This window comes from Mytilus galloprovincialis, chromosome 1, assembly GCF_965363235.1.
Source record: "Mytilus galloprovincialis chromosome 1, xbMytGall1.hap1.1, whole genome shotgun sequence".
NCBI lineage: Eukaryota > Metazoa > Mollusca > Bivalvia > Mytilida > Mytilidae > Mytilus > Mytilus galloprovincialis.
Window position 1 is genome coordinate 26,966,316 of NC_134838.1, and position 23,777 is coordinate 26,990,092.

Genomic DNA, 23,777 nt, shown 5'->3' on the forward strand with positions numbered 1-23,777 from the left:
CCTGAATGGTAATCTAACAACCAAATTTATATCAATATATATATCTTTTTGACCTATTTATGGAACAGAGCAAACAACATGTAATATATGCATAGCACATGTAAACCTTCTTTTTTTTTTTTCTTCTATTTTAAAATAATCTATAGATATTTCTATATGAAGAGATTGTGAAAAAAGAGAGAAAGAGAGAGTGAGAAAGAAGGAGAGAGCGAGTGTGAAAGAGAGAGAGAGAAAAAAAAAAGATTTTCAAAATATTTATTTTTTAGTTTGTGTAAATCTTGATAAAACAATAGTCTTTTGTTGTTATATATTTGAAACCCTGTAACACCTTAGTCAGGTGGTGCTGTAAGGGTGATGTTAAATCCTGACTATTGAAAAAAATAAATAAAAAATAAAAAAAACATTCCCCATTTCCTTTTTCAATTTTAATAGGGAAAAATCAATGGTGGTATTATACCTAGAGCAAATCTGACATGTGTGGGTAATCTTCTTTCTATGAAACTACTGAGACACATTTAACCATACTTGACCATAATAATTAATATGTTTTTTCTTTAAAAAATGTATCAGATGACCCCACCTTCCAACCCTCATGGCCCACATGAATAAAAATGGAACATAGGGGTAAAATGCAGATTTTTGTATATATCTCTGAAACTAAACCATTTGGAGCAAATCAGACAGGGGGCAGTTGATGGTTTTCTCAGAGCATGGGTCCTGTGTAATTTCGAGGAGAAGATTTTTTAAAAGTTAACGGACATTTAATATGGACGACAGACAACAAGTGCTGCCCATTGGACCAAGATCGTTTTTAACCCTTAAAGTACACCACTTACCATTTTGTGTACAACATCCCAGGAAATTAATAATATTTTCATGGCATCCTATTAATTTCATCACTTCCATTTCTTGCATTAAATCTGTCAATTCTCTATCGGTTGCATCCTCTAAAATATTTAAATAATATTGACAATTATTAATGGATAAAACCATTGGTCACATTCAAAGAATACTGTGGATTCATTCATTTTCATGGATTGCTTAAAACTTGCATAATCGTGGATATTTGATTTTGTAATTTTTCCAATCTCTGTATTCAAAGCCTATTCAAAATATGTTATTCAATGAACATTTGAATTCAATGTTCACCTGTACCCACGAAAATTGGTATCAAACTAATGTTAATGAATCAAAAGTAATTTGTCCCAACCCAGGACTATATGTCCCCATTCAAAAACATTGATCAGGAACCCTCCCCTTGCAGTGGCATAGGTTGCATGTATGCTCATATGCTCAAGCATCCACATCATTTTGACAAAACAAAAATAAAAAAAACAGCAGTTTAACTCGGAAGTATCAAAATGTAACAAGGCTGAGGATATGAGGATAACATCCAGTCATTTTCGAAGCAGTATGCCTGGTCTTTCATTTAGGATAATTTAGTTTGATACATGAATCGCAGAATAGTGTTTCAAGTTAACTTTTCTTCGTATAAATAGTCTATGTCATCAGCTAAGGCAAGCGGAGAGGACTGATACGCAGACCCGTGGACATGTTTCATCTGAAATTGAACCTAGTGGAGGGATGGCTTCTCATTTGACTATAGTAACTAACAACTAAAACACCATATCCTGATATCGTTTCTTGCGACATTGTAAACGACGTGATAAAACAAATCAATTTGTAATAGATCGTGATAAGTCCTAGGCTTATGAATTCCCGTTTCTATTTAGGTTCAAATACTAATTTTATTTTTATTCAGTAAAGAACAAAGATCCAATATTCCCCGCCAAGCACATTACATGTCATATTTTATCTATCAAAGGCCAAGGAACAAGGGAATAACTAAAAAAAACTTTTATTTCTTTTTCTTTTTTATTTTTAATATCTAAAAAGAAATAAAAGCTTCACAGCAAATGAAATGGGATTTCCATTACAATATATATTTTAAAGGGACATTACTAGTTAAAAATATTTGATTACAAATTATTTTCAAAATTGTCAAAGACATTGCTTATGATATGAGTTTCACTTAATCTGACATGAATTGTACACATGAGAGTGCTAACAATACCAGACGATCGGACGTCCGGTATTTTTATGTCTCCTGCATGCGTTTAGCTCAGTAATAAAAAATCAAAGGTTGTAGACTCAAATTCCTGGAAAGAGAAGTCACTTCAGTTCCTATACTCAGAAGTTCCTAAATTATACAGAAGTGCCGCTGTAATGGAGTCCGTTTAAACAGTTTTTGATATGTCAAATAGAAGATTGGGGGGGAAACTTTACATCAAATATTTATGAATTGAATGATGGTAGTTTCAAGAAAACAATAAAATTTGGTTAAAAATATAAATATATGAATTGGTGGGTATTTTGAATTTAAACAAAAATCTAACTAGTGTCGGATTCTGGGGGAGTACATGTGCTTAAATAAAAAATATTTTCTGCACAAAAAGGTCCAAAACATTTTTCGGCTCGCTCGACTCGGCAAAACATCCACATCATTTCAACCCTGGCTACGCCACTGCCTTGGATCCCCAATAGAACAAGCAGAGCTTGCATTGCTCACAAGTTTGTTTTTTTGCTTAAATCTTTCATCAATGACTGTTTTTGCTTTTCAATTTATATTTAATAATAAGAGGCTTACAAATGCCAATACAATGTTCATTGTATGTGTCATATTTTCATTAAAAGCAAATAAATGCATTTTACCCATTTGTTCCATTTTAACCATAGTGTCTTTGTTTCTTGAAGTACAAGGAAATAAAATACAAATTTATACTAAATTCATTTGCGAAGATTTATATAGTTAAAAAAAAAATAAAACAACTTGTGTAATTTTCCTTAAAGGTCAATAACTCCGTAACGGGTCAATTGACAATTTTTGTCATAAAAAACATTTTTGAAGATGTTACTTTGCTGAACATTTTTTGCTGTTTACAGTTTATCTTTATCTTTAATTAATTTCATACAAAAACTAAAAAAAATCCTTAAAATAACCAATTTAGTGGCAGGAACCCAACAATGGCAGCCATGTTTGTCGATGGATCAAAACTTCGGATACAATTTATAAGCAAGATACCAGATAATTAAGGAAATTTTTTTTTGTTAAAGTTTGAAATCTTTGGCCCAGTAGTTTCAGAGAAGGTTTTTTGAAATAGTTAACAACAGATGATGATGGACGCCAAGTCATTAGTGATAACATAAGCTCAAATGGTTATAGCTAACAAGAATGTGTCCCCAGTACATGAATAGCCCATCCACACTATCATTTTCTATGTTCAGTGGACCTTGAAAATGGGGGAAAATTTCTAGTTTGGCATAAAAATTACAAAGATTATAAAATAGAAAACATGAGCCCTAAGTTTCAAGTTGATTGGACTTCAACTTCATCAAAAACTACCTCTACCAAAAACTTTAACCAATCCTTTAACCTGAAGCGGGACAGACAGACGGAAGGACAAACAGACGGAAGAACGAACCAATGGATGGACAGATGAACAAATGGACAGACAAAAGAACGAATGAATGGACGCACAGAACAGAAAACACAAGTGAAACTGCGAGCTACTGCTCACTGATGATACCCCCGCCGCAAGTGGATAATATTAATAGTGTAAAAATATGCAAGTGTTCGGTAAACAGGAAGTTGCGAGTGATGAATCTGAAAACGCATCACACGGTATAGCTGACTTATAAAAATCCTGAAACCAAATTTTAGAAATCGTTGTATTGTAATTCCTGAGAAAAATGTGACGAAAATTTTTAACTTGGTTATCATGTGTAAAATCATACAAGTGTTTGGTAAACAGGAAGTTGTCGAGTGATGAATCTGAAAACGCATCACACGGTATAGCTGACTTATATAAATCCTGAAACCAAATTTCAGAAATCCTTGTATTGTAGTTCCTGAGAAAAATGTGACGAAAATTTTCAACTTGGTTATCATGTGTAAAATCATACAAGTGTTCGGTAAACAGGAAGTTGTGGAGTGATGAATCTGAAAACGCATCACACGGTATAGCTGACTTATATAAATCCTGAAACCAAATTTCAGAAATCCTTGTATTGTAGTTCCTGAGAAAAATGTGACGAAAATTTTCAACTTGGCTATCATGTGTAAAATCAGACAAGTGTTCGGTAAACAGGAAGTTGTCAAGTGATGAATCTGAAAACGCATCACACGGTATGGCTGACATATATAAATGCTGATACCAAATTACAGAAACGGTGGATGTGTAGTTCCTGAGAAAAATGTGACGAAAGTTTCATGGGACGGACTGACTGACGGGCGGACGGACTGATTGACGGACAGACAGAGGTAAAACAGTATACCCCCCCTTTTTTAAAGCGGGGGTATAATAATGCACCAAAATGGGGCATAATAAATGGGACATTAAAATGGGTTTTAATCGATCCTACAAACTATCCATGTTTATGTAATAAGGAGTACTGTCTTTTGGTATGTATAACGAACACATTTACATTTATACCCTGTGTGTTATACATGACTACAAATATTTTCTTAGTTTTTTTTCAGGTCCAAAATTGGACCAAGAAATTTCCAATTGAAGTGAAAAGTAAGGATTTTTTTTGCTCAAACCTTGATTGTTTTTTATGTGTTATAATATTAATATTCTTGATTTGTCATGTTTTATTCAAATAAAATACATTTTATATCTTTGTTGTTACGTTTTTCGTGTAAATTTGTCAATATGTTTTGCAATCCGGAAATTTGCCAATTGTCTTAATATTGAAGACACAATAAAGCTTTTGTTATTGGTTAAATCAGCCTAGAGTTGTGTTCCTTGTTGTCATAACTTATTGTTTTGTATGTGAAGAGTTGAAGAAAAGTGTATGAAAATTGAATAAACAACACTCATTTTGAAAAGATAAACCATATAATATATCAGGTGATCACAAGTCATGTTGGTCAGTCATGTGACATAATATTGTAAATAGTTATCAAAAGTACCAGGATTATAATTTTATACGCCAGACGCGCGTTTCGTCTACATAAGACTCATCAGTGACGCTCAGATCGAAATAGTTAAAAAGCCAAATAAATACAAAGTTGAAGAGCATTGAGGATCCAAAATTCCAAAAAGTTGTGCCAAATACGGCTAAGGTAATCTACTCCTGGGGTAAGAAAATCCTTAGTTTTTCGAAAAATTCAAAGTTTTGTACACAGAAAATTTATAAAAATGACCATATAATTGATATTCATGTCAACACCGAAGTGCTGACTACTGGGCTGGTGATACCCTCGGGGACGTAACGTCCACCAGCAGTGGCATCGACCCAGTGGTGTAAATAGTTATCAAAAGTACCAGGATTATAATTTTATACGCCAGACGCGCGTTTCGTCTACATAAGACTCATCAGTGACGCTCAGATCGAAATAGTTAAAAAGCCAAATAAATACAAAGTTGAAGAGCATTGAGGATCCAAAATTCCAAAAAGTTGTGCCAAATACGGCTAAGGTAATCTACTCCTGGGGTAAGAAAATCCTTAGTTTTTCGAAAAATTCAAAGTTTTGTACACAGAAAATTTATAAAAATGACCATATAATTGATATTCATGTCAACACCGAAGTGCTGACTACTGGGCTGGTGATACCCTCGGGGACGTAACGTCCACCAGCAGTGGCATCGACCCAGTGGTGTAAATAGTTATCAAAAGTACCAGGATTATAATTTTATACGCCAGACGCGCGTTTCGTCTACATAAGACTCATCAGTGACGCTCAGATCGAAATAGTTAAAAAGCCAAATAAATACAAAGTTGAAGAGCATTGAGGATCCAAAATTCCAAAAAGTTGTGCCAAATACGGCTAAGGTAATCTACTCCTGGGGTAAGAAAATCCTTAGTTTTTCGAAAAATTCAAAGTTTTGTACACAGAAAATTTATAAAAATGACCATATAATTGATATTCATGTCAACACCGAAGTGCTGACTACTGGGCTGGTGATACCCTCGGGGACGTAACGTCCACCAGCAGTGGCATCGACCCAGTGGTGTAAATAGTTATCAAAAGTACCAGGATTATAATTTTATACGCCAGACGCGCGTTTCGTCTACATAAGACTCATCAGTGACGCTCAGATCGAAATAGTTAAAAAGCCAAATAAATACAAAGTTGAAGAGCATTGAGGATCCAAAATTCCAAAAAGTTGTGCCAAATACGGCTAAGGTAATCTACTCCTGGGGTAAGAAAATCCTTAGTTTTTCGCAAAATTCAAAGTTTTGTACACAGTAAAGTGATGATTTATTCTATGAGAAGTTTATTTTTATAAATACGTTTTTACTTTGTAACTTTTCAACTTTTAAACAACTGTTTAAAACCTTTCAAGAAATTATGATTGAAAACATGATTATCACATAATTGTAACCTGAACAAATTTAATTAGGAACAAGGTCAACCTGTCACTGATTTGTTTTGACATTCATTAGACCTGGGGTTGAAGTCATAAAACTTTGCTCAGTGCTCGGAGCACAAAAATCTTGCTCAAAACATAAAATCCAGCATTTTGATTGGTTTTTATTTGTTTAAGTACAAAAAACTGACTCAAATATTTATTACTTCAAGGCCTGTTGATTGAGGTGGGATAATCCAGATTAACAGCTAGAATCATCAAACAAAAAATAAAAGTATTGAGATTTTAACAATTCATTACAGCACTAATGACATTAATTGATTTGTAATTATTTTATTGTTTGAATCAGAACATTAATTGGATATTTATAATCTTGTCCTTTATACTCAAACAATTCATCCTTTTAACTGTGATTTTCAAAAAATTATCAAAGTTCAAAGCCCATAATTATAGCAAAAATGAGCCAAGCGGAACAAAACTGAAACTTAACAATTCCTAGTTGTGGAATTAGGGAATGACAGAATGATGGAATGACGGAATGACAGAATTATGGAATGACCGAATTACGGACATGGATAAAACTGTATGGCACCGACATCTTTGTTGCGGGCCATATTCGTTGCAGGGCCATAACAATGCAAATTTTTCAATAAAGATAAAAAAGATGGAAAAAATTCAATTCTTATTTCCCAAAATTTTATGCTTGTCTAATAAAAAAAGAAAACCTAAGCATAAATCCAGTTTTCATTAATACTATTTGATTTTTGATCTAAAATATATAAGTAATTTTTACCCTTCAACATCTTGACTGCTATGGCAGTTGTTGGAGCTTTATTTAAACCAACAGTTTCTGCTTTAAAAACTTTACCAAATGCTCCTTCCCCAAGAGGTTCACCAAGTGATAACCTATAACAATAAATAAATTATTTCATCTCATATTCATTTAGATATTGAGATACTGATTGATGTAACCATATATATATATTACTAAATAAAATTCTAATAGTTGTACACATTTTCTTAGATATAAGAAGATATGGTATGAGTGCCAATGAGACAACTCTCCATCCAAATGACAATTTATAAAAGTAAACCATTATATGTCAATGTACGGCCTTAACACAGAGCCTTGGCTCACACTGAACAACAAGATATAAAGGGCCCCAAAATTACTAGAGTAAAACCATTCAAACGGGAAAACCAACGTTCTAATCTATATAAAACCAGAGGCTCTAAAGAGCCTGTGTCGCTCACTTTTGTCTATGTGAATATTCAAGGACATGACAAAATTGTGTTTTGGTGATAACTAAGATTTATGAAAAATGGTTAAATATTGACTATAAAGGGCAATAACTCCTAAAGGGGTCAACTGACCATTTCGGTTATGTTGACTTATTTGTAAAACTTACTTTGCTGAACATTATTGCTGTTTAGTTTATCTCTATCTATTATAATCATGATAATATTCAAGATAATAACCAAAAACAGCAAAATTCAGGGGTAGCAACCCAACAAAAGGTTGTCCGATTCATCTAAAATTTTTAGGGCAGATAGATCTTGACCTGATAAACAATTTCACTCTATGTCAGATTTGTTCTAAATGCTTTGGTTTTTGAGTTATAAGCCAAAAGCTGCATTTTACCCCTATGTTCTATATTTAGCCCTGGCGGCCATCTTGGTTGGTTGGCCGGGTCACTGGACACAATTTTTAAACTAGATACCCTAATAATGTTTTGGCCATGTTTGGTTAAATTTGGCCCAGTAGTTTCAGAGGAGAAGATTTTTATAAAAGTTAACGACGATGGATGACGGACGCCAAGTGATGAGAAAAGCTCACTTGGACCTTCGGGCCAGGTGAGCTAAAAACAAGAAACGAGAAACACATATAAATTATATAAACAAACTACAACTACTGTACATCAGATTCCTGACTTAGGACAGGTGCAAACATTTGCAGTGATGGATTAAATGTTTTAATGGGTTAAACCATTTATTACTAATGATTTACAATTTTCAGTGTTTTTGAACAATTTTGTACCGAGACACATGTTTTTTTTTTATCTAGGTAATGTGAGAATGTTATATTTGCTCTTTTAAAAAATTACCAGAAAATCAAGTTTCTCACATTGTATTGCATGATCAGACCTCTACAATAACAACATTTTTTTCAACTTGTTTAGGAGGACTTTGCATTATAAGTTGATTCAAGGAACAAAAGAAATTTATAACAATAGAACAGAAGTTAGTTTTATATCTTTTGAAATATTTTTCAAAAATTATGAGTCAAGAAAAACTGAAACTAGTCATGTCACAGAACTTAGGATCTACTTTTTAACAATGCCAAGTCAAATCAGACTTGCATATGAGGCACCGTCTGATAGGCATGTCAATGTAAATTCATTGGATTTGTATCTTGTTTTTATTTTAAAGTCGAATTTTTTTGTCAGCTTTTTCCAGTTTTATCCATTTCATACAGTAAGTACAGAGTGAGTCATGGATGATATTACGACACTCATTTTAATTTATAATTGACTGGGGAAGATAATTAGGTCCTTTACTGAGGAATTATTTTAACTCTCCGTCTTGAAATATGTTAAGATCTCCTGTTATAACATGGGAAATTGGTCCATAAATGTATTTGGAATTACTGCAATTACATGAAGTAGGTGTATTTTCACTGATATTAAAATCTTTACACAATTGGCTATAATTTAACACAAATTTCCATGTAGATTTCTTGTAAATATAACAAATAAGAGGGAGCTCAGTATTATCAAAATATCCAGGAATTTGTTCTTTAACAGAATGGTTGTTAAAAATACCAGCAATATTTACAAAATCAAAACCTTTATTGACATACTTTATTTTAATAAAATGTTTTTTATGATCTTCAGGACGATCAATTTTAGGAAACAGTTTAGAATAACAATATGCCATTATAATTTGAACAATTTCGTACTTAGGACTGCTATATGAAATTGTGTTGCAATCCTCTAAAATTTTATTTAACTTATTAATCGGTAATGAACAGAGCTTTGTTAACAGATAATGTCTGCTGTTGTTTTTTGAAATAGAAATTAGGTCCGAAATATTGGTGTGATTGGTCCGAAATTTTCTTTGATTGTGATTTTTTCTACGACCATGAGAATGTTTTTTTTTTGAACAGTTTTAGGAACAATATCCAAAATGTTAACAGTATCGGTTCTTGATATTTTTTAATCTAATTTAATTCAATTATTTTTCGTGATTGTACAAACTTTGAATGAGGTTCACCAGGCTGCTTATTTACTTCTTCCAAAGGTTGAACTGCTAAATATTTGATAAGATGACTGTGCTTCTTAAGGTGTTGATAAATGATACTTTTGAATTTATTGGGTTATTTTCTTGAGTGCGTTTAGATAAATATCGACCAGTTTAACCTACGTACTGAATACCGCATCCTGGTTTGTTTCATGTGAGTAAATAAATAAGACTGTTCGTTTTTCAAGTTATATCAGTTTCAAATTTTAAAGAAAATGAGCGACCATTAAGTGTGGACCTTATCGTATTGTTGGTGGAAAGACAGGGACATGTTACTCATTTTTTGGCATGACACTTATCGATAGAAGGGTAACCACGATTTTTATTTTTAAAAATGTTAGCGATGGTAGTATTTTTAGATAGGCGATTTTGAAGATTGAGACGTGTAATTACCCTTTGAACGAGTTAAGTATTTAATATTTTTCCATTTCTAAGCTTCCTATTTGTTTTTTGTTTGTGAATTATATTAGAAAGGAGCAAAGACTGGTGTCCAGAATATGAACCAGCATACAATGAATTAAGTTATGAAAAAATGATAAATCTGTTCAGCTAAAGATGTCAAACGCTACCTGTATTAATTACCCAAAAAAGATAGGGTATATCAGGGTAGCGACTGACGTCTGACTAAATATTCTCGCTCGGACACACACTCCATAATCTAGTATATTATAAGAGCATATAAACCTGTTAAATTAAATTAATATTGATATAGCTTTTACTTGTCTGACCTTTTCATCCTCCAGTACAAGACAATCAGACAAGTGTTATTGTTGAGCCCTAATGATTCCAGTATATATATGAGAAAATGTTAAACCTTGGAAAAAAAGAGTTTTTGGAAAAACTTCTTGTTATATTTCATACTACAGTGGTTACAATATCTATTGAATTCATCTGAAAATTGATACAACCAATCAAATATCAGGTCATTATACAGCTTTTAACCAAAGAAACAATCTGGATGTCAGAAGCAGTGAGCAATGCTATTTGTGGGTCGACAGATATAAGTTAAAATGTTGTCATGAGTCAATATATATATGTCTTTACAGTATGATAACTTTCATGGAATGGTCAATGTTATGCTTTAACTTACTGTTCCCGTCTAAATTTCCAGTGTTTGTCCAGAGGGAGATCATACTCTGACATCATGGTCAAATCAGATGACAAGCGTCTTCTTGGACCAGGTTCAATTCTGATTGTGGGTAAAACAAATGGTTGTGTACCATCATAAGATTTGTATGGATGGTAATTCTCATTCTGGAATTGATGCAAAACATTCTGATATGAAATTAAAATGTATACCTGTTTCAAATTTGTGTGCAAATCCATGTCATTTTTTTAATTATCATGATTTTGTAATAGAAATAAACATCATAAAAGTTTGAAGAGCACACAGACTATCGCTAATAATAAATGAAGCAAGTCCAGATGCAAAGCTGTTATAAATATTCAAATCTAAAATTGACAAAAACTTCCTTAAAACTAAATTAGATTCTGTCTAGATTGAATATCTCTATTTTCATAATCTAAACATTACTGATGAACATTTAATGAATCTCAATAATCTTCCTTTCTTAAGACTTACTTTGTAACTTTTACACCATATAAAGACAACTTCCTCATAAAACTTCATTTCCTAATTATAACCGAATAAGTCAAACATATTCTTTTTTGTGCACTTGTATTTGAACTTATCAGTAATAAAATATGTTTGAATATTGAAACTAGCCTGTGTCATGACAATTACTCTCTTGACATTTCTATATTTGCTGGACTGAACCCTCTTGTAACGTCTATAACATATAAATATCAGGAGTAACAGGAAGAGAACAACTACTGATGCGACACCACCGATAATGTAGATTACTATTTGCTCTTTATCGTTTGTTCCTCCTGACCTAATGTCTACTGCTTCTGCTTGTTCATCTGCAATTAAAGTATTTGTAATTAAAAAGTTTTCAAAAGATGAAATAATATGTTTGAAAGGAAATGGTAAATATGTGTCAGCTCAATAGCTGGCTTATCTACAATATTTATAACCAATTCAATCCTTTTTTCCTCCTCATCAAACTTTTAATTGTTAAAAGTCTTTATTCTAGGAATGATTGTAATATTTTTTTCTGTCTATGAAGGAATAATATCATTAAAAAAAATGTGGTGCACACTGAATAACCCACTACATAAGTTACTCTAAAGTGTGTATCAAATTCAACATTTTTAACGATGAACGCCATGATTATTTTTGGTGTTAAAACTGCTTATTCTGCTTTTTTGTAAGTGTTCTATACTTTAAGCACCTGCATAGCCATTTTTACTTGATAGAAATATAAGATAAGGGGGTTTCAAATATTTATTTATTACATATATAAAGTTAAGATAAAGTGATCAGCCATCATATATAGTTGGTAAAAAGTATCTCTGCTTAAGCTACATAATGTCAACTTTGGTAACACTATTGAGCAGTGGCTTTCTGGTAGGTAGCTGTCTCAATATGTTTGATAAAGTCATTAGGGTCACCATAGTCAGCTTGGCAAGAAGTGTAGTAAGCATGATCTTGACCCAATGGCACTGGACTTGTACAATTTAAAATCAGATCTCCAGGCAGAGAAAATATGGCTAGATAATTGGTTGTTTTTAATTTGCTGCTAGGGTATTTGGTAATAACAGAGACATACCCCGGCGAGAAGAAATTCATGACTTCATGAACTATCATGAATGGTTCGTGAATGTTCATGAATGGTACATGAAAATTCATAAATAATTCATAAATGAAGGTTCATGAATTTAATTCATGAACTGTTCATTAAAAGTATTTTATGAATGTTCATGAAGTTTTGATGAATCACTAGCTGCTCATAAAAATTCATGAAATGTTCATTAAAAGTATTTATGAATGTTCATGAAGTTTTGATGAATCACTAGCTGCTCATAAAAATTCATGAAATGTTCATTGAAAGTATTTATGAATGTTCATGAAGTTTTGATGAATCACTAGCTGCTCATAAAAATTCATGAAATGTTCATTAAAAGTATTTATGAATGGTCATGAAGTTTTGATGAATCACTAGGTGTAACATTTATAACTTACATCACACGAATAAATGAGTATCAAAGATACCGTTTCGACCTTTCAGAGTAGAACATTTTACCTAATTATTCGTGAAATATCATAAATGTATGGTGTTTTTATTTTTTTATTCCTGCAAAATAAAAAAATAAAATAAGATGAAATAGAAGTTGTAGCTGTATTTTAAGATAGATATTATATACAAAACTAAAATTTTAAAAGGAAAACGTATATTTTAATGAAAGTGAAATACATTTTCAAAACATTCTCAAACACCCATATTAAGGGGAAGTAACTCTTGTGATTTTAAATTTTTACAAACCGGCAAACCCCGCAAATCGGCTGTTTCCGTAGTCCAACGGTCGACCGATTTTGAGAAGTTCACTGAAATACCATAACAGGGACGAATCAACTTCGGGCCGATATTATATGGGACGAGATTGACACCTTGACTTAAACGCACTTGCAAATATGACGTCATATGATTACGCTGGATAACAAAAATGGAGAATCCAAACGCAGATGTTTTCAGATAAGTATTTAACATATAATGATTATGAAATACAATTTGTTGAGGCAATATAAAACATTTAGGATTTTAATCTGAGCAAAACATCAGAAAGTTTAGGCAGACAATAAATTAATGAAGAATGATAAATTGATATATTGTTGTCACATTCATAACAGACATATCGTAATCTGACATGTAAATGGTACATGGGTATATATGATAATCTGATATGTAGAAATTAAATTGTGTGAATAATATTCATCGTAAATTAACTTGGTGAAACGTTAATAATAATTTAAGTCGCCAGTTTCATCTTCAAGGGTTAAAGAGGGGGGGGGGGGGGGGGGGGGGTACTAAATTTGAGTTTAACTTAAACTTCCAATGCAATTTAAGATGCATAATGCTGTTTATATTGAATGTATTGCTTCATACAATCATTACCTCTTGAACAATTGATTCTTTGTGGATATTTTTGTACTTTTAGGGGATTAAATATGAGCTGCCAGCAATGATATGAAACAGATTTTATGCAGACTCCATTTTAATACCTTTATTCAGCAATTATTGTTGGAAATACAGAGACAGCAAGTTTTGAATTATAGAAAGGAAGAGAAGTTTATATATCACACATAATTTTTATATTAGTTAATCAGTTTGTGGATTTACCAGTGATAATTCCAGTGGAATCTACTGGAACAATTCATGAACAAGAAAGTTCATGAACATTTAAGTGTTCATGAACTTCAATGTTCATGAACAATTTATGAACAAAGTTCATGAACAATTCATGAACAAGAAAGGGTTCATGATCATTGTTGTTCATGAACATTTAAATGCTCATGAACCTTTCTTGTTCATGAATTGTTCATGAACATTAAAGTTCATGAACGTTACTGTCGATTTTCAGTTCATGAATTGCTCATCAAATGTTCATGAAGATATGATGAACTGTTCATGAAATCTGTTCATGAACAGTTCATGAAATGTTCATGCATATTCATGAATTATTCATTATCATCTCACAGGGGTACATGTATAATACATTATATGTCTATGGGATAACATAGTTTGCATTTCATCAAATTATAAAAATTTAGAATTTTCAAAGACAAACATACGTATACTTAGGTATTCCATTGGTTTAGATAGAAAACAAGCCATAAATATCGTATTTGATTTCATTAAGACATTTGTCTTTGAGGTTCAGTACTATAACTGTTCAATGTTTTCAACAGCATCAAATTAAAGTCTTTTTTTTTACATCTTAATCCATTGTCAGTATTTCACTTTTAATCATCCAGACGTGTGTCTTAAACTAGCTAGTTGATGACCAGGTAATTGCCAATAATTTGTTATTGCTGTATATATAGTCTAATAATAAACACCTTCATTGATTACTCGAAGCTATTTACCTTACGACACAAAAACAAGAAAAAGAAATGGTGACCTTCTGTTTTTACAGACTTTTCCGATATCAATTTCGAGTTTCTCAAGAGTTTTACCCTGTCAGTTTTAATTCTGTAAACAAAAATGTTTACTGAAACTTTTTCGATGTTGACATTTTCAAAAGTTGTAGATTTCAAATTTTAATGGGAGGGATGGAAGAGGGTCTGAAAAACAAGAGATTTCGACTCCCATCGGAAGAATCACATGTATGACATACAAAATTTAATTATTACACAATACAAACTAGACTAAGTCAAATCCCTGGCCACACTTCACTCTGAAACTGTTTTATAGCAAAGTCAATGTTGGATTTCTTTGACAGACACAAATGATGCCCCTGCAGATGCAAAGTCTTATTTAAAAATAACTGTCTAACACTTTACCTTAAATATGACAAAGGTAAATTATATTATCACCCAAAAGAGCAAATATAAATAAGAATCAAAATCCTGACCCCATGCACAAAAAATGGAAAAACCACCAACTAAGTGAACACTTCCTAGCATAAAACTGTAGGACAATTATCTGTATGCGAGCTCCCCTTATGCAAGTAACTACTACAAAAAATGATTAAGAGCAAATATTAAACAAAATCAAAACCCTGACCACATGCACACCTTCAATACATGTACAAAGACTACAAACAGACATCAGAGTGAAAACTTCCTAGAATTCAAACTGTAGGAGGAGTTAAGTGGAATAACTGTAAACCCATAATGGGAATGACATACAGAGAGACACTGACAGGGGTAAAATAATATGACGTTTCAGTTGTGGCGGCATTAAAAGAATTAATTTTTTAAGAAAAAACTGTACATTTTCAATTTTCATGATGCCAAACCTCCTATTTTTATGACAGTCTATAAAAAATTTATTGATAATGATGTAATCGAAAATTGATAATTAAATTCTCCAAACGATTAAATCATTTTTATGTGAATATTTTGCTCTAAGACGTATTATTTCTTGGTGAAAAACAAACATTTCTCATTCTTATCTAAGCCTTTACCTAAAACTGTTAGCCAGGCAGTCTGGTAATATCTACCAAGTGGAATAGAAATCAAGCAACCATACCATCCAGCATTATCTTTTGTTACATTCTTTATTGTCAGTATTTCTGGGTGACTTAAATTCACCATGGATTGCTAAAATATCAAATAAAACAGCATTAGAGGATGAGTATATAAAACATTGAAAAGCAAAATTTTCAAAAAAGTGAACTAAGACAATAAATTATAAAAAAAGTGAAAAAAATAAACTAGACAATTAGAATCACATTATTTTCTTAAGTCACTTGAGATTTGTCATGCAGTCAGTTTTTTAAATATACACATGTATATATACTATTGTATAACACTTTTTAACAGCAAGATAAACTTATCAACAGACAATAAGAAATTAAATTTAAAGAAACATTCACATCAAGATCATTCAGACACACCATATCTGTAAACATTTCATGACTCAGTGAGACATTTTTCAAGCGACATACATTTTGGTGTGAAAATCCCAATGCAACCTTCTACTTGAGGTATTAATAAGTTGAAGTTATGAAATAACTGTTTCACAAATGATATCGGATATGTTCCTTATGTTGTTACTACAATCCCCTTCCCTTTCATGAATGTGACCTACCAAATTAGACTATTTACCGGACTTGTTATTACATAAGCAACATGACGGGTGCCACATGTGGAGCAGAATCTGCTTACCATTACGGAGCACCTGAGATGACCCCCAATTTTTGATGGGATTCGTGTTGCTTATTCTTTATTTTCCTATGTTGTGTCATGTGTTCTATTGTTTATCTTTTTTTATTTTTAGCCAGGTGCATGTTGTCAATTTATTTTAGTTGATTTATAAGTTTGACTGTTCCTCTGGTATCTTTCGTCACTCTTTTTTTGAAGTCTAGATTGACTATATAGATAAAGATAGAAATATACTGGTCTTGGCCCGTAATTCCTAAACAGTTTGGACCATCACCACCAAAAAAAAATCTGAATCTTCCTTTTGTGGTTTTAATATAACTAAAAAGTGTGTGAAGATTTATGGAATAATCATAAATAGTTTCTGAGATACGGCACAACATGTATTTTTAATAAACATGATCACTCTAAAATAAGATAAAGAATCATCACAAAAAAGTAAACAGATCTTCAGATTAATATAACTTACCACTGAACCATGAAAATGAAGTCAAGTTCAGATGACACCTGCCAGTTGGACATGTACACCTTACAGTCCTTCCATACACCGAATATACTAGCCATATTGCTTGTAGTATCTGAGATATGGACTTGACCACCAAAACTTAACCTTGTTCACTGATCCATGAAATGAGGTCGAGGTCAAGTGAAAACTGTCTGACAGACATGAGGACCTTTCAAGGTACGCACATATCAAATATAGTTATCCTATTACTTTAATATAATAAGAGAGAATTCAACATTACAAAAAATCTGAACTTTTTTTTCAAGTGGTCACTGAACCATGAAAATGAGGTCAAGGACATTGGACATGTGACTGACAGAAACTTCGTAACATGAGGCATCTATATACAAAGTATGAAGCATCCAGGTCTTCCACCTTCTAAAATATAAAGCTTTTAAGAAGTTAGCTAACACCGCCGCCGCCATAGCCGCCGCCGCCGCCATAGCCGCCGCCACCGCCGGATCACTATCCCTATGTCGAGCTTTCTGCAACAAAAGTTGCAGGCTCGACAATTAGCATCCACAGATTTTATCAAAACATTATATGATTAGGCGTTGTTAATTAAAGTCTATTTTTGCTAATGAGAGTAATTTTAACATGTCGGGATAAATTGAGTTATTTTGTGTTTTAGTATAAATATCGTTGCAAAATTTTGGAAGAGCAGTCACCCTTCGGAAACCCAAACTTGCACTGCTAAAGTCTATTATACTGGACCTGTAGGACTGATGATCAGTCTTCCAGTTGACTTTGTAGTGTTGGGACAAAAATGTATTTTTTGACTCCCCTTTTATTTTTGAGAATATTTTAAGATAGCAGTCAGTGTTCTGGAAGCGTAACCTTACACTACTCGTCATGCTCATGTCATTATACTAGACCTAAAAGATTGTTTTACCAGTCTACTAGTTGACTGTGCAGTGTTGAGACAAAATTTATCTCTGAATCATAATTTAATTTTAGAAAATACTTTTAAGACTTTTATATTTTGATTTTGAGATTAAGTTCATTTTATGATTTAGTAAATTTGGCATTTATTTTATATTTTACATTGTAAGGAGAAAATAGTTTTACTTTGGATTTTTTATTTTGAATTGATACTTTGTACTTTAATTGGATTATTATTATTATTTGGAATTGTTTAATAATTAATTTATTATCATCATACGTCTAAATTATTATAGTAATTAAAGTATGAAAACCTAGTGATTTTTAGCCTTATGTTACAGTTCTATGTAATATAGGCATTTTCTAGTAATATTACTGTTTTATGTAATATGGAGACTATATTACACATTTCAGTAATATAACAATATTACAGGTTTTAGTAATATAAGAATTATATTACTATTTTTTGTAATATTACTTTTACTTGTAATATTATATAAAAAAGTAATATTACAGTTTTCAGTAATTGCCTGGACTGTGATAACAGCAAAATAAAATTTCATGTAGACAAGAAAAGATACCAAAGAAGACATCATAAGTCTTAGCTTGTGTCTCATTCCCTTTGATGATTACAAATAAAATATGTTTATATTAAGGGGGCTCTCCAGTATAAATCTTTTTTTTCTTTCTAATATATGATTTCTTTATATTTTTCTATAAACATGATAAATGAACTTTATTATATACTTAATAGAACAAGAGGCTCTCAAGAGCCTGAATCGCTCACCTGGTAAATAATGCCTTATTGAACATATTGAACCATGCCAGGCAAACATGTACAGCTAACAATTCTTCAATATTAGAAATACAAGTTCTACCATGTTTACACGTTTCCTTCTAATATAATATGCATACAAGAAGAGCGGCAGGACGTTATTTTTATTACATTATAGTTACAATAAAAGAATTTTAACAATAAAATTGTTATTGTTACATCATTAAATTGTTATTCTTTCGAATTTCTTCATTCATGATTTGAATTTATTCCACTGCTGAGAAGGGGCAAGGGGCTCCAATAACAGCAAAACAGTTAAATGATTTCATTAATAACAGTTAGGCATGGACCATTTAACTTGTAGGGGGACATGGGTTTTTTTCTGGTCAGAATATTTTCTATTTTTTGGAAGTAGCACAACAAAATTACCAATTAAGTGGCAGCAACCCAACAATGGTTAGTTTGATTCGTCTGAAAATTTCAGGGCTGATAGATCTTGAACTAATGAACATTTTTCCTCCATGTCAGATTTGCTCTAAATGCTTTCGTTTTTGAGATATAAGCCAAAAACTGCATTTGACCCCTATGTTCTATTTAAAGTAAGGGCGGCCATGTTTTTTGACGGATCAAAAATCGAAGCACACATTTTGTGCAGGATAATCTAAGGAACTATCATGCTACGTTTCATCCAAATCCATTCAGTAGTTTCAGAGAAGAAGATGTTTGAAAAATTGTTAACGACGACAGACGACGACGACGGACGCCAAGTGATGAGAAAAGCTCACGTGGCCTTTTAGGCCAGGTGAGCTAAAAATGAAATAAAAAAATTGGGTCACCGTTCATTTACGCTAACAATCTGCCTCTGAAAGAAGCATAATTTTTTGTTAATGTCCTTATTTACTGTTGAACTAATAGGAGAAAAAGAAGTAATATCGAAATAAAAAAAGAACTAAATTACAGAAATCGCTTAAATTTTACAAGTATTTAGTTCATGTACAGCTTTTTGAAAACAATAATAAAAAATATAGGTCATCGATGATTTAAAAAAGATATTTCAACTTTGATGCCAAAAAAATGTTTTTTTTGCATCAAAGGGAGATAATTTGGAGCTTTTTCAATGCTATAAACATATTAAAAGTCACCTGGGGGCAAACAAAATTGATTTTTTTAGTTGATTTTTGTACCATATCATAAAGCAATAACTAATAGTGTGATGAATAAAATTTGTAATGAAAAAATTCGTAAGGGTTCCGTGGAACCCAGTGTCTCACCTACTTTTGCTGTAAATCGCAGGCTGAACAAAAAAAAGGAAAACAAGAGGCTGTCACAACGACAGCAAACCGGATTTATTAACATTTATTTGTGTCCTAGCAATATCACAAGAACCATTACTGATGAATGGTGAAAGGGAAAATCGTCAATATCAAATTTGACCTCCATTTTGTCATCAGTATCAACATATTAAAATTAGAAAAGCTTAGATTGAATGGTTCATGAGTAAATGCAATAAAGTGAATGGAAATATATTTCCTGACTTGTGCTCAACCTGTTCAGACGTCTCAGACTATTTTTACTCAAAAGATTTTATCCTTTAAACAGGAACAGAGGTTAAAGACAAATCCAATCAAGGTGCACTCAGTGGGTTGAAAGATGCTTCAGATTTAAGATCACCCTTGCACACAACACAAATCATGTGGCAAGGCATTATGTTTGTTTTTCTTGATTCCAAATCATATAGAAGCTTCAAAGCAAAAAAGCTTTGATTAAAAACGTTTGATTGCAGCATCAGAAAGGTATAAAAAAAAACCAACGCATCGGAAAGATATCACTAAAAACCAACATAGAAAAAAAAAATTTGGACAAGAATGGCCAATAAAATTTTTCGTGTTGCAGTGATTTTACAGGGTTAGTCGTGGAAAGGGAAACAAACAATAATTAATTTTTGGCCTACATAGCTAGTTGACACACAATGAATGTTGGGTTAGAACTTAAAAAAATTAAATTGGACATTTACCTGCTATGGTCCAATATACAAAATCTAAATACATGATTTGATTCAGCATATTTTAAAAAGAACCCCAACAATTCAATTTTTGATGAAATCAAAGAAAGTTCAATTTTGGAACCTCTAGAACTCAATGTGGACCAATTTGATAAAGGGGCCCAGACATCACAAATCTAAATAAACGATTAGAATCGGCATATCAAAGAACCCCAATAATTCAATTTTTGATGAAATCAAACAAAGTTTAATTTTGGACCCTTTTGGCCCCTCATTCCTAAACTGTTGGAACCAAAACTCTAAAAACCAATCCCAATCTTCCTTTTGTGGTCATAGATTTCTATTTACTTATACATACTAAAGTTATTATCCTGAAATCATTGGTCTTGGATGACGCTCAACAAGGCAGATGACAACAACGTATAACAAATATCAACTAAATTTTTTTTAATTATTTTTGCGATTGTATCAAACGGACATATAAACCCATAACGTTAAAAGTGAATGTACCCAAATTCATGCTTCATTAAAAATTTGTGTGAATAAGCATTGTGTATACATTTTTATATTATTTGGTTGATGCAAACTTCAGTTAGAGAATGGAAACAGAAAATTCAGCATTGTTTCCATAATTGTAAAGAAATATTTAACTTAAATGGAAATTAAGACCTCATTTAACACAAAATTAAAAATAAAAGGTTGAAAAATAAAAGGCAAAGCTACAATATTTACAAACCTTTCGGCTCACTAATGCCATGAATTGATAGCCATTCCACAGTGGTAACATCCTGTGTTATCTGATCTAGAAAAGAAAAAAAATACAAAAATAAATATGTAGTAAATATATATATTGTCTTAAGTGTTGAGGTACAATATCCAATAAAGAAAAATAAATCTAACATTAAGACGAAGTTGCAAGTGTTGAATTAATATTTCTGAATGCAGTTGTTTGCCAGCCCAGAATTGCATCAATTGAGGGCAGTATGTTTATTATACTAAGTGCTTGCAGAAATTAATCCTAACTACATAAGCCAAGGTTGTTTATAATTATTAGGATTTTAAATAGCATGAAACATAACCAGTGCTTAACAATTGTAAAGTATTGTGTAACTTATATTCAGAACTGTTAACGTTGGATTATGTTGCTTGATGAATTTGGTGATTAGATTTTGTCAGTTGTCATGGTTGTTGTAGGATTTTTCTTGGATTTCAGTATTTCTGTTATTCTACTTTTTTTGTTATGTATAACAGCACTTACAAAAAGATTTTAATCATTTTAATTAGCCAAACATCATGTAGTCGCCAGAAATATGGTCATTGTATCGAAGCACATGTGAATGGTTCCAGTATGAAAAGAAGATAATTACACTTTTGCGAGATATGAACAAAGAAATGTTTAGCAACATTTTGAAAGCATATATTTCATGCTATTTTCATTGCATGAAGTTTTAGAAGAACAATAATGTATACAAAATCATACATGTACATGTATTATTGGGGAAAAAAATTAAAAGCAAAGGAAGGGTGCTTTGGCTGTTGTCTTTCATCCTAAGGTCATGGTCAAATGGTGAGTACCCTGATTTAACATAAGTGAATTTCTTTGTTAGTGTGAGTAACCCTGCAAAGACGCCATTGGCATTGCAACAATTAATAAAAGTATATTTCAGGTGTAAGTAGGATGACAAAAGTATCTCTTATATTTGGAACTTGTAGCTTAACAGTGGAAAAGGTGTTTTCTAGAATTGATGCCACAGTAAACGAATCTTATTTCTCGGATTTAAACAAATGAGTAAAGGTTCTGTGCTACAAGAAAAAAAAGTATCATAAGTATAATGTGTACATACATTTTGAAGTTATTTTGCATTTTTTACAAAAAATATTTACATGGTAATAATGAGAAGTTCTGTTAATATTCACATGCAAATTTCAAAAACGCACACATGACATAGAGGGAATAAAAAGCCATATCTAGTTGTTACAATGGTCAACAAATATGGTCATAATTTAACTTAGGACTCAATAAAAACCAACGCATCCCAGCTGGAGAAAACTCTGCAAATTTTGTTTGTTTTTGGATTTGCAAATTTTAAATTCTTCTTCTTGTCTTTATCATGTTTATGTGTTTACAGATTTTTTTACATCATTTATTAATCTCCCACATTCATGACATTTGAATCAAATGATTGATGATTTGAAACAATCACATGGTCACAGTGTGCCCACATATAACGCATCCAAAGACGATTGTGTAAGATTTATTTTAATTCATTCAGAAGTTATATTATAACTTGCTTATTTATAAAAATCTGACATTTTTTTTTTTTAATATTGCAATGTATTGTAATGAAAGAAAAAACAGTGTATCGTAATTTTCTGTCGATAAACACATCTACATATTTTGTTCTTGTTATCTACAGAGTTTTATAAAATTCTGTTGAGTGGTTTCAGAGGAGTTGGGATGACTAGAACAGGACTGATGGACAAAGTCAAAAACATTATACCCTACAGAACTTTGATCCATGGGTTATAATTAATGTACATGAAATAAAAATCTCAGACATAAGAGATTTTATTTTACTTACACACAATTTTCCATTAGGATCCCCCATGATGCAAACTGTCACATGTCAGTTCTTACCATGCTGACCAAACCAATCACTCTGTTTTTCTCGATACTGTAACAAAAAAGAAAGATACATGTTTAACAAAGGTATATGTTCCATACTCCAAGGTATATCTAAAAGTAAATGTCCATAAAAACTGTCAATACAAAATCCCACTATCATATCACTATTAGGTAAAAATACCATTTTTTTTTTAATCATTGTTAATGTTCCATTTTCTGTTCATCGTTCCAGAGTTTTATTTTTTTTACACTATCTACATGTATAGTATATAAATACAAATGGTGTTGTGATGTAAACAAATGACACCATAATGACATTTATGTGGTGAAAACAGATACTTTTGCAGTATAAGCTATTTATTTGTCTAGCAAATATGAATAATTGCATACAATTCACATTTTGTATCATAATCCTTCATGCTTAACAAATAAATTATATACATGTACGTAATCTGGCATATTTGACTGTAAACACTGAATTTGACTGAGAATGTGTATGTATGCATTAAAAGAAGTGAGCTCCTTCTTCATGTGTTCATCAGAAAAACCAGATGCTCTGCAGGGCGTAGCTTTATACGACCGC

The 23,777-nt window shown here is 31.8% G+C and overlaps 1 protein-coding gene across 1 annotated transcript in view; it reads right to left on the bottom strand.

The window, feature by feature from the left end:
• Positions 1 to 463: 463 nt before the first annotated feature.
• Positions 464 to 23,777, bottom strand: part of LOC143070852 (vacuole membrane protein 1-like) — a gene marked incomplete at its 5' end in the record, with an annotated part of 33,503 nt that continues 10,189 nt past the window's right edge. The window contains 7 exons of the mRNA XM_076244973.1: positions 464 to 947; positions 7,171 to 7,283; positions 10,768 to 10,931; positions 11,404 to 11,600; positions 15,708 to 15,843; positions 21,305 to 21,370; positions 23,151 to 23,243. Of these exons, the coding sequence (XP_076101088.1) occupies positions 23,196 to 23,243 (48 nt within the window). The remainder of the gene's footprint in view (positions 948 to 7,170; positions 7,284 to 10,767; positions 10,932 to 11,403; positions 11,601 to 15,707; positions 15,844 to 21,304; positions 21,371 to 23,150; positions 23,244 to 23,777) is intronic.